Genomic DNA, 14,600 nt, shown 5'->3' on the forward strand with positions numbered 1-14,600 from the left:
GCTTCTGTCACCCTATTGAAGCTGATGGCTCCCATGTCTGTGTCGGCCCGACCAGGAGCTTTAGCCTGGAATACACCTGCATACTTGGCATCACTGCTTGTGGGTCATGAGGACGGTGCACCCACCATCCCGACATTTTTCCTGTATCCCGTACACTTGCTTCTCTAAGCTGTTCTTGTTTTAGTAAGAGCCACTCCCATTTACCCTGTTAGCTCCGTCCAGGGATTTGGGAAGTGCCCCCGCTTCCTGCCCCGTGACCACCTGCCTTCAGTCGTGGCCCTGCTCCCCCCACATCACCTGTTTGGCCTTTTGTCTTCATCCCCTCTCGCTCACTAGGCAGGAACTACATTCTCCCTTGCCTGGCTGTCTGCAGTGACCCCCCTGCAGGCTTTCCCTGTTTCCCTCCCGGGAGCACAGGATCGCCCTCGTACTGGCAGGTCCCTCGCAGGGTCTGAGGCTTCCATGTGGTCCAGCAAGGCCTGCATCCCCTGCTTCCACCTCTCCCGCTGTTCACTCTCTCCTCCCGCTCACCCCGTTACGCCACTGCCTGCAGCATTCAGGGCAAGGTGAGCAGCCTCGTTTCTGTGTCTTGGAATATTCTTCCCTCTGAACCATCGGTCCCAATGCCTCCCGGGCCCCTCTTGAGGGGCCACTGTGTGGATAGTTGTGCTTCTCAGCACCTGGCCGAGTCCCGCCTGCCTCTCAGCCCTGTCTCAGCGGTGCCGGCTGCCGACGGTCCTGTTAGACAGCTTCGTAGACCTTGGGGTGCACCCTGGCAGGAAGCACACCCCTGCCCATGCTGATGTTTTTTTTTTTTTTTTTTTTGTGGTACACGGGCCTCTCACTGTTGTGGCCTCTCGCGTTGCGGAGCACAGGCTCCGGATGCGCAGGCTCAGCGGCCATGGCTCACGGGCCTAGCAGCTCCGCGGCATGTGGGATCTTCCCGGACCAGGGCACGAACCTGTGTCCCCTGCATTGGCAGGCGGACTCTCAACCACTGCGCCGCCAGGGAAGCCCACTGCTGGTGGTATTTTTAAGAGCTTGTGGTATTGACAGAAGCCACCCTTCCTCAGGATATTTGTGTAGTTCAGCTTTTGTAGCCCATTTTTGGTTTAGCACAGATAACACTGTGTAAAGTCTTAAAAGTTCTTACCGTGAACTCCTTTTTTTAAAAAATTTTTATTTATTAATTTTTGGCTGCATTGGGTCTTTGTTGCTGCACACGGGCTTTCTCTAGTTGTGGCGAGCCGGGGCTGCTCTTCATTGTGGTGCGCAGGCTTCTCATTGCGGTGGCTTCTCTTGCTGCAGAGCACGGGCTCTAGGCTTGCGGGGTTGAGTAGTTGTGGCACGTGGGCTCAGTAGTTGTGGCTCTTGGGCTGTAGAGTGCAGGCTCACTAGTTGTGGCGCACGGGCTTAGTTGCTCCGCGGCATGTGGGATCTTCCCTGACCAGGGATCAAACCTGTGTCCCCTGCATCGGCAGGCAGATTCTTAACCACTGCGCCACTAAGGAAATCCTTACCGTGGACTCTTAACTCATCACCCTTCCTCAGCGGAAGCTCATAAATTGATTTGCCCGTCCTGGCCTTGGGTTTTAAGTAGCTGAGTGTGATGGGGAAAGACCGAGGCTGGTGTGCACACTCCACCCCCTGGGGCCACGTGCATCCTTCTCTCGGGACATCGAAAAGCCCTGCAGTAAACACATGACTACTTTTGTGATGACAAGTACAAAGGCCTTCCTTTGTTTTTTTGTTTTTTTTTTTTTTTAATTTTTTTTTTTTTGCGGTACGCGGGCCTCTCACTGCTGTGGCCTCTCCCGTTGCGGAGCACAGGCTCCGGACGCGCAGGCTCAGCGGCCATGGCTCACGGGCCCAGCCGCTCCGCGGCATGCGGGATCCTCCCGGACCGGGGCACGAACCCGCGTCCCCTGCATCGGCAGGCGGACTCTCAACCACTGCGCCACCAGGGAAGCCCTTTCCTTTGGTTTTATTGAGGTACAACATACATAAAATTCAGCCATGTTAACTGTAGTATTCAATGATTTTTTTAGGTAAATTTACAAAGTTGTGGAACCATCCCCACAATCCAGTATTAGACCACCACCCCAGATGATTCTCCCCTGCCCATTACAGCCATTCATCTGACTTTTAGAGTTTAATAACAGGATGTTATAACAGTGTCTCCTAAGGTAGAGTATTTGGAACTCCTGGCTCAGATCTCTAGGGACAGAGTCAGAATCTCTAGGAGTGGTGCGTGGACCTACAGTTTTAACAGGTGAACCAGGTGATTCCAAAGTAAAACAGAGTTTGAGAACAGCTACCGCACATCTGAGGTGCGTCCTTATTTTTCAGAATGTCAGCGTCTAAATCTGTGGACTCCAAAACAGAGTTTGCAAGGAGACCCATTGAGGTGCAAGAGGAAAAGATTAGAATGTCTATTCACATTTCATTTTCATCTTCAAAATTAAAGCAAAATTTAAACTTTACTAATAGCTTTAAGATTGACCCTGGGACCCCCACTCCACATATCAGATGAACTTTTATCAGGCACAGTCCTTGAGGTGTCCTGTGAAAGGAGTTGGAATTCTACGATTGTTTATTTTCAGAACATTGAAATTCAGATTGTGTTTCATGAGTGTCCAGGTGACTGGTTTTAGGGACGTTATTTAACTAAAGTAATCTCGTAAAGAGGAAAGAGGGCAGGTGGCTTTACAAGATTCCTGCAGGGAAACTCCAGATGATCAATACAAGCCCAAGTAAACCACAAGGAAATGGCCAACACATTATGAGATAAACCCATGACAGGCTAAGGAGGTGTGATGATTTTTCCTCTGGCTTATTCATTCACTTACTGGCACCTTTACAAAACTGAGAGAAAATTCACAAACCATAACATTTACCCATTAAGTGTACAGGTCAGCGTTTTTTAGTATATTCTCAACATTGTGCGGTCGTCACTGCTATCTCATTTCAGAAGGTTTTCACCAACCCCAAGAGGGACCCCCTATCTCTTAGACGCCCACCCCTCCCCCAGCCCCTGGCAACCACCCATCTACTTTTTGTCTCTGTGGTTTGCCTGTTCTGGACATTTCAGATGAAGGGAATCAATCAGTACCTTTTGCACCTGGCTTATTTCACTTGGCATGGCATCCCCAAGGTTGCAGCACATGCCAGCGCTTCATGCCCCTTATGACAGATATGACAGCTTGAATCTATAATTTTAAATAATTTACATAATTATAATTTAAAATTTATAATTCTCAGTGCCCCTTACCCTGAGTATATGTTATTTTGAGGTATTAACTAATTCTGTGAAATATGCTCCTTTCATTTTTATCATATCATTTTAGATTTTTTTTTGTTGTTTCATAATGCACAATACAATATTTATACAATTTAAATATACATGTATGGAAGGTACTTAAATTTCTTCTCAACACGTTCAAAGTATTTTGAGATGACTGTTCTTCATTACCTGGAATATGTAGTCATCTATTTTATTTTACTCCCCTCAGCAAGTGGAAATATCTTTAACTTTTATTAATATATGTATCTGAAAAAAAATGGATGACTGTGGGAAGTGGGGGGCTCGTGGTGTCCTGTGTCAGGGAAGACCAAGACCAAGAGCGCTCTTCTAGGCTGTTTTGTACATGTGAATTCTTATTTTTCAAAAAAACATAGTTCACGTTATTTCACGTATTTTGATCTGTGAACTGTGATTTTTCACTTAACGTTTTGTCTCTGATATTGTTTTAGGATTTGTTAGAGTTGGAATTTACTGAGCATTTTTTTCCTTTTCTTTTTAATGAGTATGTTGGTGAATGTGTGAGTTTGTGGTTTACTTTCCTGCACAAGATATATACACACAGGATGCATTCGGTTGTCAGTGCTTGCTGTGTCCCAGATAGTGTACCTCTTGCTTTCTGCATCCATAGGAAACAGAGAAGGTCATGTTTTCTCGAGGAAGAATTTTTCGTCTGTGTGTTTTTCTCTGGGACACAGAGCTTACTTTGTTTTTTACTGATTTAAAAAATTCCTAATACTTTCTTAGGATACATTTTTTTTTTCTGCAGAAAAAATAAACAACATGGATAAGTACAAATAAAAAACATTGAAATCACCTGTATTCACATCACTCAGTGATAGCCAGTGTTAACACCTGGGTGTATAAAATGCCAGGCTTTTTCTCTGCCTTTGTGTGTCTGTGGAGATGTGTACTTTCTCTCTCTCTCTGTTCCTTTTTTTCTTTTCAACAAGAAGGCATCATATTTTTGTAATTCTTTTAAACTAGAGTTGAGCATCAAAACTGTGAAGTTTAGGGCTTCCCTGGTGGCGCAGTGGTTGGGAGTCCGCCTGCCGATGCAGGGGACACGGGTTCGTGCCCTGGTCCGGGAGGATCCCACATGCCGCGGAGCGGCTGGGCCCGTGAGGCTGGGCCCGTGAGCCATGGCCGCTGGGCCTGTGCGTCCGGAGCCTGTGCTCCGCAACGGGAGAGGCCACAACAGTGAGAGCCCCATGTACCGCCAAAAAAAAAAAAAAAAAAACTATGAAGTTTAAAAATATGTATATATGCCTGGGCCCTACTCTATTCTTTAAGTGTCAGGGGCCCAAGCATGTATATATACTTCTTAAAATCTTTACTGGTTATTCAGAGAGTCATTTCTAGTTAAGAACCACTATTGGAATAACACTGTCCAGCTTCTTTCTTTTCACATATGTCATGATTATGATCCTTTTTAATGGTTTTATAATAGGGCCAGGACTAGGTAGGGTTAAGGAGAGTGAGGCATGCACCCAGGGAGCAAAATTTATTGACATGGCAAGAAAACGCCGTCATCAAGACAAATCACACTGTAATGCAGTACTTAAAAAACTCAAAATTAATGCAAAAAATCCAAATCTTAAGTTGACAGTATCCAATTCAGCATTCACATAATTTGGCCTCACCATCCTAACCCCGGTTTTACGGTGGCAGTGGCTTCATGTCTGGTTCTCAGCCTTGGCATATTGACATCTGGGCTGGATAATTTTTTGCTGTGGGGACCACCCTGTGCACTGTAGGGTGTTTAGCAGCATCCTTGCCCTCTACCATCTCGATGCCTGTAGCACACTCCTCCGGCACCTGCTTTGTCACACCCTCAAGTATCTCCAGACACTGCCCAGTGGGGGGCAAACTCTCCCAAGTTGAGAACCCCTGTGTAATATGTGGTTCAGTTTCAACGAATTGAAATTTGTTGCCTCTGTCATACGGAAAGATGTGTACTGTTAAGCAGTAAACGTTGTGTTTATGCAGTCACTTAGCGTGTAAGGCAGTTGATTCACTTGGAAGTGGTAGCTCTAAGCCTGTTTCTGTGGAGGTGGACCTTTGAGGTTAATGAGTTACCAGCTCTGAGCTCAATTTGGAGAGTGAAGGGGGCCTATTGAAACAGGAATTCCTTCTCTTCAATAGTGTATTTTTACCAGTTGCAACCCATCCATCGTATCTGGTAATATTATGAATGTTCATAAGTGGTGATGTTTTCATTGCATTTGGAAAGAAAATTGATATTCTTGGTGGCTCGGCATTTAATTTCTGTATTACTGTTTCCTGAAATACAGGCTGGAGTTCTCACTGGCAAATGTCCCTGCCATGGATTATTAATGAGAAATGGAGGCCTGTTTTTTTCACTGAATCTCCGTGTCTCATTTGTTGGCTGGGCTGCCCTGGAATGACCAAAACATCACAAGGTGTGAGATATCCACCGAAGGGCCCAAGTCAGAGGCCTTTGTGTACGGAGATCTTGATTCCTCACCCAACTTCTGACCTCACGTGAGGCTATTTTGCCCTCCTTCCTTAAGAGGGCCAGTGGCTCCCCCCCACGGCAAAAAGAGTTGTAACCTGTCTCTGTGGTTACCACATCTGTTTTTATTTTCCCCTGGTATTTTTTAAGTAAGAAGAAATGTGTGTAGGTTAAAGGGCCTATGGGGAGGAGGCTAGAGATAAACACTGTACAATGTGAAACTCTTCCATATGGGGAATGTGAGGATGTTTGAGGACTGGGCCTCAATACGAATACTAGCTGAGCTCCTGGTAATTACCGGTGCCTTCATGATATATGTGGATTGCCATTTGGTGTGTGGATGAGCCTTTTATTTGCAAATTAATAGAGAATTTCAGAATCAGTGGTTATGACCCCTCTTCCCTGAAACAGTAGGAAAGTGTGATAAGTATCAGTTTAAGAGAGAGAAAAATGAACGTGGAGATAGTAAACCAGTGTCTGCCTGTGATGTTGGTCCAGTTCAATCACCGTCATTTTCTAGTTTGTTGTCAAATGGTTCCCTGATCTGAGAGTGAGGTCCTTGCAAAAATCTGGGCTGTGTTTCTCTTTTTTGCCTTGCCCTAGTGTGGTTTCACCTGGAATGCAAAACCCCAAAGCTCTGTGTTATCCCACATTTGAAATACGACTGGAAATATTTGACTTCTGTAGACAGAATCAGATTGCTTATAAAATCCGAAGGTTTGTGGAAGATGCCCTGAACTCAGCCTTTCATTCAAATCCACTGTTACTAAAACTTGCCAGCCAGAGCAATTACTTTGTCAAAGGTCTTGTTATTGCTCCTAATGTTAAGTAATAATTTGGTCCAGGTGCTGGGGAATGTGGGCAAAAAAATGAAGACATGCGTCCATGGCTAGAACATAAATTATAGAGTTTAGAAAAAATGTTCTTGATTTAGTCTCTCCCGGACAGGGAACCTTTCTGTAAATCTTCAGTCCTCGTTATAATTTTAAAGTTAAATTCTTTATGATTAAAAGCACTTGGCAAATAATGATTCATTTAAACTGTAGTTCTGATATATTACTCTAATTATTGTTACCATGCCGTGCCCTTTGGCCTGGAAGTGAAACTCGTGTCCTCTTGACACCAAAGGTTAACAGAGCAGGAAGCCAGAGCAGTGTGTATGCCTGCATGACCAGAATAATTTAGTAATTGTCTAATTACCTGAGGAGTATAATGCCACTGCTAAAAATAGTATTAAAAAATTAAATGAAAGTCATTTTCTTGTTGCTCATAACCCATCTGTTCTCTATTTTGGGCAACCATGTGTTCATGGGTATGAAACGTGATTCATTCTAAAAGATCGGAAGGCTTCTGCTCTGTTGGATAAAATATGTTTTTAATGGAACACAGCATTCAGTAACTTCACAAACATCTCCAGCTTCCGAGACTCAGTTGTAGAGGCAGGAAGACTATTGTAGGTCTTTTGTCCTAAACTGTGACTTAAAATCTGGAACTGATGTTCGTCAATTTGATATTTATTTCTTTTTAGAGATGGAAAAAAAGTTCATGACAAATGAGGACTTCTAACCAGTATCTTAGGAATATTAAGTTGTTCATTTGCTCAACAAATATCTGTTGCTAGTAACTACTGCTCTTGGTACTAGAATTCAGTAGACAAGCTCTCTGTTCTCATGGTCTAACGGGAGAATTATCAGGTAAAGAATCCAGTTTTAGCCATTGGAGACAATAACACACATGGTAACGTAGAAGCGTGGCTCCCAGTGGGGTGGGCACAGGGGGCAGCGTGGATTAGGGGGCTCAAGGGAGGTGTCTTTGAGGAGGAAACATTGAATGGAGACCTGAATGATGAGGTGGAGTGAGCTAGCTCTGCAGAGATGTGGGAAACAGTGTTCTAGGAAGTGGGTCCCGTACGTGCAAAGGCCCTGAGGCAGGAAGGAGGTTGGAGAGAGAGGCTAATCAGGTGGGTCATGGCAGGGCACCTGAGTGTTTTTTATTGAACACTAACTCATAGACTGTTGACAAGTGGTCTCTTTGTAGTAGTCTTAATTTTTTATTGTATTTTAAGGCAGTAGAACCCCTTTATTCAAAGCTAGGCCTTCATGGTACCCAGTGTGTAACACAGATGGGTATGGGGTTGCTTGTCCTCCACATTTGATGGTGCTGAGTGGGTTTCTCAGGATTTCTCTACTCGGCTCGTGGGGTGAAAACCACCCCCTAGCCCACTCCTCTCATTTGCAGGAAACCGAGACCCAGAGGGCAGATGGCATTTGCTCAAAGTCACGCAGCTGTTCACACCCACCCAAGAATCAGGCTCAGATTTCTCAGCCTTCAGTACTCTTTTTACCATGTTGCTCAAAACCTTTTCCCCAACTTAACCCATTAGGAGGCCAAGCTGTGTGTTGAAAGGTATGAATGAAGGAACGGATGAGGGCTGTGTAAGTAACAGAACCGCTTCTTAGACAAGAGTTAGGGTCCGTGGCCAGTGTGGAAGGCAAAGCTTGAGCACATTTAAGTTTACTCTTGAAAATCTACCCTAAGTGGACTTCTAGGTACCATTTTGCAGTGTGTTCAGCCAGCCAGGCTTCTTTCTGGCTGTTACTAATATTCTCCCCGGACCTGCCCTTGGTTGCTTGTTAACCCGCTAGAGCCCCCATCCATACTGTTGTCTTCATTTAAAAAAAAAAGTTTATTTTTGGCTGTGTTGGGTCTTCATTGCTGCATGTGGGCTTTTCTCTCTAGTTGCAGCGGGCGGGGGCTACTCTTCGTTGCGGTGCGTGAGCTTCTCCTTGCGGTGGCTTCTCTTGTTGCGGATTACGGGCTCTAGGCGCGTGGGCTTTAGTAGCTGTGGTGCATGGGCTTGGTTGCTCTGCGGCATGTGGGATCTTCCTGGACCTGAGATCGAACCCGTGTCCCCTGCATTGGCAGGCGGATTCTTAACCACTGCGCCACCAGGGAAGTCCCCTGTCTTCAATTTTAAACTGAGAGGAATGTACATTTAAAACAGCAGTTCTAAACCGGGCATGATTTTGGTCTCCATGGGCAATTGGCAACATCTGAAGACAGTTTTGTTCTCCTGTTGCACCTGGGGGTTGCGTCTGGCATCTGGTAGATGGAGGCCAGAGAAGCTGCTAGCCATCCCACTATGCACAGGACTCTCCCCCTGCCTCCAGCCCCAACGGAGAATTATCTCCCTCAAATGTCAGCAGTGCCGAGGTCCGGAAGCCCTGGTCTGAAGCAGCAGCGTCACTTGAAGTGTAATGGGGCCCCCACTCGGTCAGAGGCCCCCAGCACCACCCAAAGGAAGGCACGTTCCCAGGTTCCCAGGTAGCATCACCCACATTCACTAAACTGTCATTTTTTTCCTCTGTTTATTTTGCATTTTTGTTTTTGCCTGAGCGCCCGTGACCGGATCCCTGACCTGCACGCCCTCGTGGCAGTGTTACTGGAGGCGCCCCCAGAGTGACGTGTGTTAGAGCAGCTGAAAGAGAAGCAGCGACTCCGCAGGTCGTTCTTCTTCCCTCTCGAGGTCCTTCCGTGTCTCTGGTCATCTTCCTAGTTGGTTTCCTCTTCTCATAGCAATCCCAGGACCCGCCCGCTCAGAAGGGCCCCGCGCTCACCACCAAAGTGCGGCGGACCATGAGCAGCCGCGTGCACGAAGCCGTCAAGGCCATCGCGCTGTGCCACAACGTCACCCCCGTATACGAGTCCAACGGTGTCACCGACCAGGCCGAGGCGGAGAAGCAGTACGAGGACTCCTGCCGCGCGTACCAGGCGTCCAGCCCGGACGAGGTAAGCCCCGGGCATGCGGGATGCCCTGCCCATTCCCCACCCGCTCCAGGTGGGGCCACCTGTCAGGGCAGCAGGATCCAGGATGACGCTGGGCCGCTAGGGAAACAGCCTGGCAAATGCCTGCAGCCCTTGATCTTCCTCTAGAAGGAGTAGCCTTGGACTTGAGATACATCCTGAGTTAGGAAGCAGCAAGAGATCTTGTTTGTGGTTCAGACGGCCAGCACATAAGGGGCACAGGTCCCATAAAACCACATTCCTTTTTTAAAAAACAGCTTAATTAGGATATAATCCACATACCATACAATCGCCTGTGTGACAGATACATACAGGTCAGTGGTTTTTTTAAATAGTATATTCACGGAGTTATGCAACCATTACCACAGTCGATTTTAGAATCGATTTTTGTGACACTTTTGTCGACCCAAAAGGAAGCACTCCGTGCCTGTATTCCCACAGACTCCCAGCCTCCCTCCCTCCAGCCCCTGGCAACCACTGACCTACTTTCTATCTCTGTAGATTTGCTTATTCTGGGCATTTCATACAAATGGAAACATACACACACATTTTGTGTCTCACTTCTTTCACTTAGCATGTATTTTCAAGATTCATCCATGTAGTAGCATGTATCAATACTTCATGCCTTTTTCCGGATGAACAATATTCCATTGAATGGATAATACTGTGTTTTGTTTATCCAGTCTTTGGTTGATGAACGTTTGGACTGTTTATATATTTTCTATGTATATAATATATATATATGTGTGTATTTTCTTTGGTGGGGGCTATTGTGCTATGAACACGTGTGCAGGTTTTTGCGCAGACATATGTGTTCATTTCTCTTGGTGTACGTATAGGAGAGAGATTGCTGGGTCATGTTAAATTTACGTTTAGCCTTTTGAGAAACTGCCACACTGTTTTCTAAAGTGGCTGCACCATTTTAAATTCCCACCTGCAAGGTATGAGGGCTCCAGTTTCTCTGCATCTTAGCCGACACTTGTCATCGTCCCTCCTTTTGATTCTTGCCGATCTAGTGAGTGTGAAGTGAAATCTCGTTGTGGTTTTGATTTGTGTTTCTGATACCAAAGGTTAATAACATTGAGCTTCTTTTTATGTGCTTATTGGCCCCTTTATGTATCTTCCTTGGAGAAATGTCTATCCAGGTCCTCTGCCCACTTTTAATTGTGTTATGTGTCTTTTTGTTATTGAGTTGTAAGAGTTCTTTATGTATTTGAGATAAAAGCCTCCTATCAGATATATGATTTCCAAATATTTTCTCCTATTCTATCTTTTATGTTCTTGATGGTGTCCTTTGAAACGTGGAAGTTTTAAATTTTGATGAAGTCTAGTAAGCCACATATTTTTGTATCTAAGCATCAACTCTTGCTAAAGCTGAAAGGATTCCTTTAATTCTGTGTTCAAGAGCATAGGACCTGGTAATACAGTTGCCTGTGTAGTGTTTTCTGTAAGAAGCCCCTAACTGCTTTTTCTCTTAGGGTGCCGTATGATAGGAACGCCTTTTGTGTAGGTGTAGGCAGAGAACTCCCTCGCCCAGCATGAAAATGGTATCATATCCTTTGCCCCCTGACTTGAGTGTAGTTAAGACACAGTCTGTGTTTTACTAGTCTGTTAACATTTTGGTTTTTTTTCCTTTCCAGTCTTCCTTCCTTTCTTTTTTCTTTCCTTAAAAAAAACTTTTATTCTGATTATGGAAGCAATTTTTTGTAGTGTGGAAAATTTGGAAATTTCAGAAGAATATAAAGAGGGAAATGGGTTATTTGCAACTTCACTCATAAAAGATAACAATAGGTAACTTCCCTTGAGTACTTGGTACACATCAGGTCCCATTTGACGTACTGTGTATTATTCATTAAATCTTCCCAGCAACTAAGAGGTACTATGATTATCCCCATTTTCAGAAGAGAAAAGTCAAGGACAGAGAGATTAAATATTTAGCCTGAAGTTCCTAGTTTTTTGTTTTTTTTTTAAGAGTTCAAAGTATAGTGGCTTTTCTTTTCTCTTATTATTTTTAAATTGAAGTATAGTTGATTTACAATATTATATTAGTTTCAGGAGTACAACAGAGTGATTTGATATTTTTCGAGATTATACTCCATATAAAGTTATGATAAAATATTGGCTATATTCCCTGTGCTGTACATTACATTTTTATATCTTCCCTGGATGTTTTTTTTAGACTTTTTAATTTTGAAATACTTTCAGATTTTTGGAAAAGTTGTAAAATTAACACAAAGAAGTCCCCTTTACCAAAACTTAGATTCTTCAGATGTGAACACTTTTCTGCTTTTGCTTTATCTTTACCTTTGAAGAGTAAGCTTCAGGCATGATCCCCTTTTATTATTCCTAAATATTTCCTAAAAATACTTTCCTAAATATCTCCCTACAAAACAAGATCATTTATCAGAATCAGGAAATTAACGTTGATACAGTACTGTTATCTAACTTGCAGATCTTATTAAAAGTGCATCAACTGTCCCACTCACTTTTTTTTACAAAAAAAGAAAAAAATATTTTCCCCAGATCAGTAACCAATCCAGGAGTACACACCACATTCAGTTGTACCGCCTCTGGTGTCTCTTTTATATTTATTTTTTAAATTTATTTTTTCTTTTTGGCCAAGCTGTGCAGCATGTGGGATCTTAGTTCCCCAACCAGGGGTCGAGCCTACGTCCCCCTGCAGTGGAAGCTCGGAGTCATAACCACTGGACCACCTGGCGTTTCTATTAACCTTGAACAGTTCCTCAGCTTTCCTTGACCGTCACAGCCTTGACTCTGTTGAAGAATACGGGTTATCTGTTTTGTAGAATGTCCCTCAGTTTGTATTTGTCTGACATTTTCTTATGATGTTGACTCAGGTTATGCATTTCTGGCACTGTCCTCGGTGCAGGGTATCTGGAGACGCATGATGTTGGCGTGTGTAGGTCTCGGAGATGCTAACTTAGGTTTCTTGGCTAAGGTGGTGTCTCCCAGGTTTCCTCCTGGTAAAGTTGCCATTTTCTGTGGCTGACTTAACGTTACAGCACCAGTCCCCTAAGTGACAGGGTCAGGGCTTTAACCCAGGGAGTTTGTTTTCAGAGCCCAAACTCTTAATCCTTTTACTAAACCATTTTTCAGAAACAACTAAATATTAATTTTTATTAATTTGATATATAGCCCCTCCACTAGGTTTTCATGTATTTTTTTGGTAAAAAAATGAGCATTTTAATATAGTTATGGGTTTTGCCTATATTTGTTCTTTTTTCACTAATATTTTATCATACCTGTTGCTCAATTTTCTTGAACGTTATTAAAACACAGTTTTTCAGACTCACTGCCTACGGTATGGACCCTAATATCTTCAACCGTTCTCATATTATTGGAATTTAGCTTATTTCTATTTTTGAGCAACAGTATTTATAAACATTTGCAGTGAGTATCCTTACACTTGCTGTTTCTAGAAATGGTGTGACGGGGTTCATTAATTCACCAGGTACTTGTGAGTGCCTCCCATGGGCCAGGCACTGTGGAGTCTACGTTAAACAAGGCAGCAGCTCACACCCCTTGGGGCGGCAGGAGTGAGACAGTTACCTGAGCGGGTTCCTTATCCTCACTGTGTGTCTGTGACAGGGGACCCACAGGAGGGTGTTGTGAGGCCCTTCGTATGTGGTCAGTAAATCCCGTGGGTCAAACTGAATGAGTATGTTTAAGGCTCATGACGTAAATTACCAGAGTGCTTCCTGGGATTTTTTTTTTTTTTTTAACCATTTTACTCTTCCACCAATGTTGCAAGGACTCCCAGTTAGGATGATGATGATGATGATGATGATTTTTGTTCACTTTAAGAAGGAGGGAGGGGCTTCTTTGGTACGTGAAGTGTTTTGGAGGTCTGGACTCATCTGAGAATATCCGTGAACCAGTGGTCGATGTGATCGTGCGGGCGGGGGGAGGGTGGCACAATAAGAATCTTTTCCAAAGATCAGAAATGGCAGGACACTTGGGTGTGTCTTTCCCTGCCCAGTCTCTTCTTCCTCCTTTTCTGTCCTTTTCTGGGGCAATGGAATGTGTCCCCTGGGAGACGACTCCTTCTCACCTGCTTGGTGTTTGTGGAAGAGCTTAAGCTGTGAAGCCCAGTTCATCTGTTGACCATTGATATTTGAACCAGCCTTTTTAGGGGTAAAAACATGGTAACCCTTGGCCAAATTCTGAGATGGGAATTGCGTGCAGAGAGAAGGCGGAGGTGGGGGATAGGTATGGAGGAGCCTACTGAGACTTGTGCCCTGGAACCAGAAGCTTGTCATATTTGTCACCGTGTCTTAACCAGGGTTAGTCTGCTTGATCTTGCCTTTCCGTTTCAGAATGGGAGGATGATACCATTGAATGGTCCATGTGAGAAAGGACCAGATTCTTGGTAGTTAGGGACTGGGGACCAGTAGCTTGTGGGTATTTCATAGAATTTAAATTAAATGTTGGTGAGCCGATCAGCACTTGTGCCTCTGGGCTCCGATTGGCTGTTGACATGCATATGTGACGGTCTTTAATGCCTGTCCCACACCCCTGGTTCCCACTGAACTTTGATATATTTGTTTTAGGGCTGTGCAAAGATTTTTCCATGAAGGTAAATCTTCCATGGAATGCTTTGTGCTTTTCAGCTCCTCTGTTAAAGAGAAGAGCCCTTTATCTCTCCTGTCCATTAATTGCCTTTGGATTCAGATTTGTTTTGTTTTTCTAAGATTCTGAATAGCAGTTTGCTTTTTTTTAAAAAAAAGGTATTTTCTTTTGGTCTTTGGTGTCTTCACAGAGGTCGGTGTTACTTTCTTGGTTTCCTTTTCTCCACAGCTTTATTTTTTTTATTACACAGTCATTTTGTGTTTATGATAGAATATATGAAAATGTAGAGAAGAAAAAGAAGTAAACCATAATCCTACTAACCGAAGGTGTAACCACTGTTAATATTTTACTCACCAGCCTTTTAAACTACTTCAAAAGATACGTACCTCAAAATATAAATCTGTTTATGGAAATATACCGTCTGACAGA

The 14,600-nt window shown here is 44.0% G+C and overlaps 1 protein-coding gene across 2 annotated transcripts in view; it reads left to right on the top strand.

Annotated features, from left to right (window-relative positions):
* The window catches only part of ATP9A (ATPase phospholipid transporting 9A (putative)), a 134,980-nt gene that overhangs the window by 72,079 nt on the left and 48,301 nt on the right, over positions 1–14,600 (top strand). For both annotated transcript variants that reach the window (XM_081255888.1, XM_081255889.1), the window contains exon 14: positions 9,354–9,566. In XM_081255888.1, coding sequence (XP_081112014.1) covers positions 9,354–9,566 — 213 coding nt within the window. The remainder of the gene's footprint in view (positions 1–9,353; positions 9,567–14,600) is intronic.

Source organism: Mesoplodon bidens (genome assembly GCF_964165515.1).
Source record: "Mesoplodon bidens genome assembly, chromosome: 15".
In the NCBI taxonomy this organism is placed as follows: domain Eukaryota; kingdom Metazoa; phylum Chordata; class Mammalia; order Artiodactyla; family Ziphiidae; genus Mesoplodon; species Mesoplodon bidens.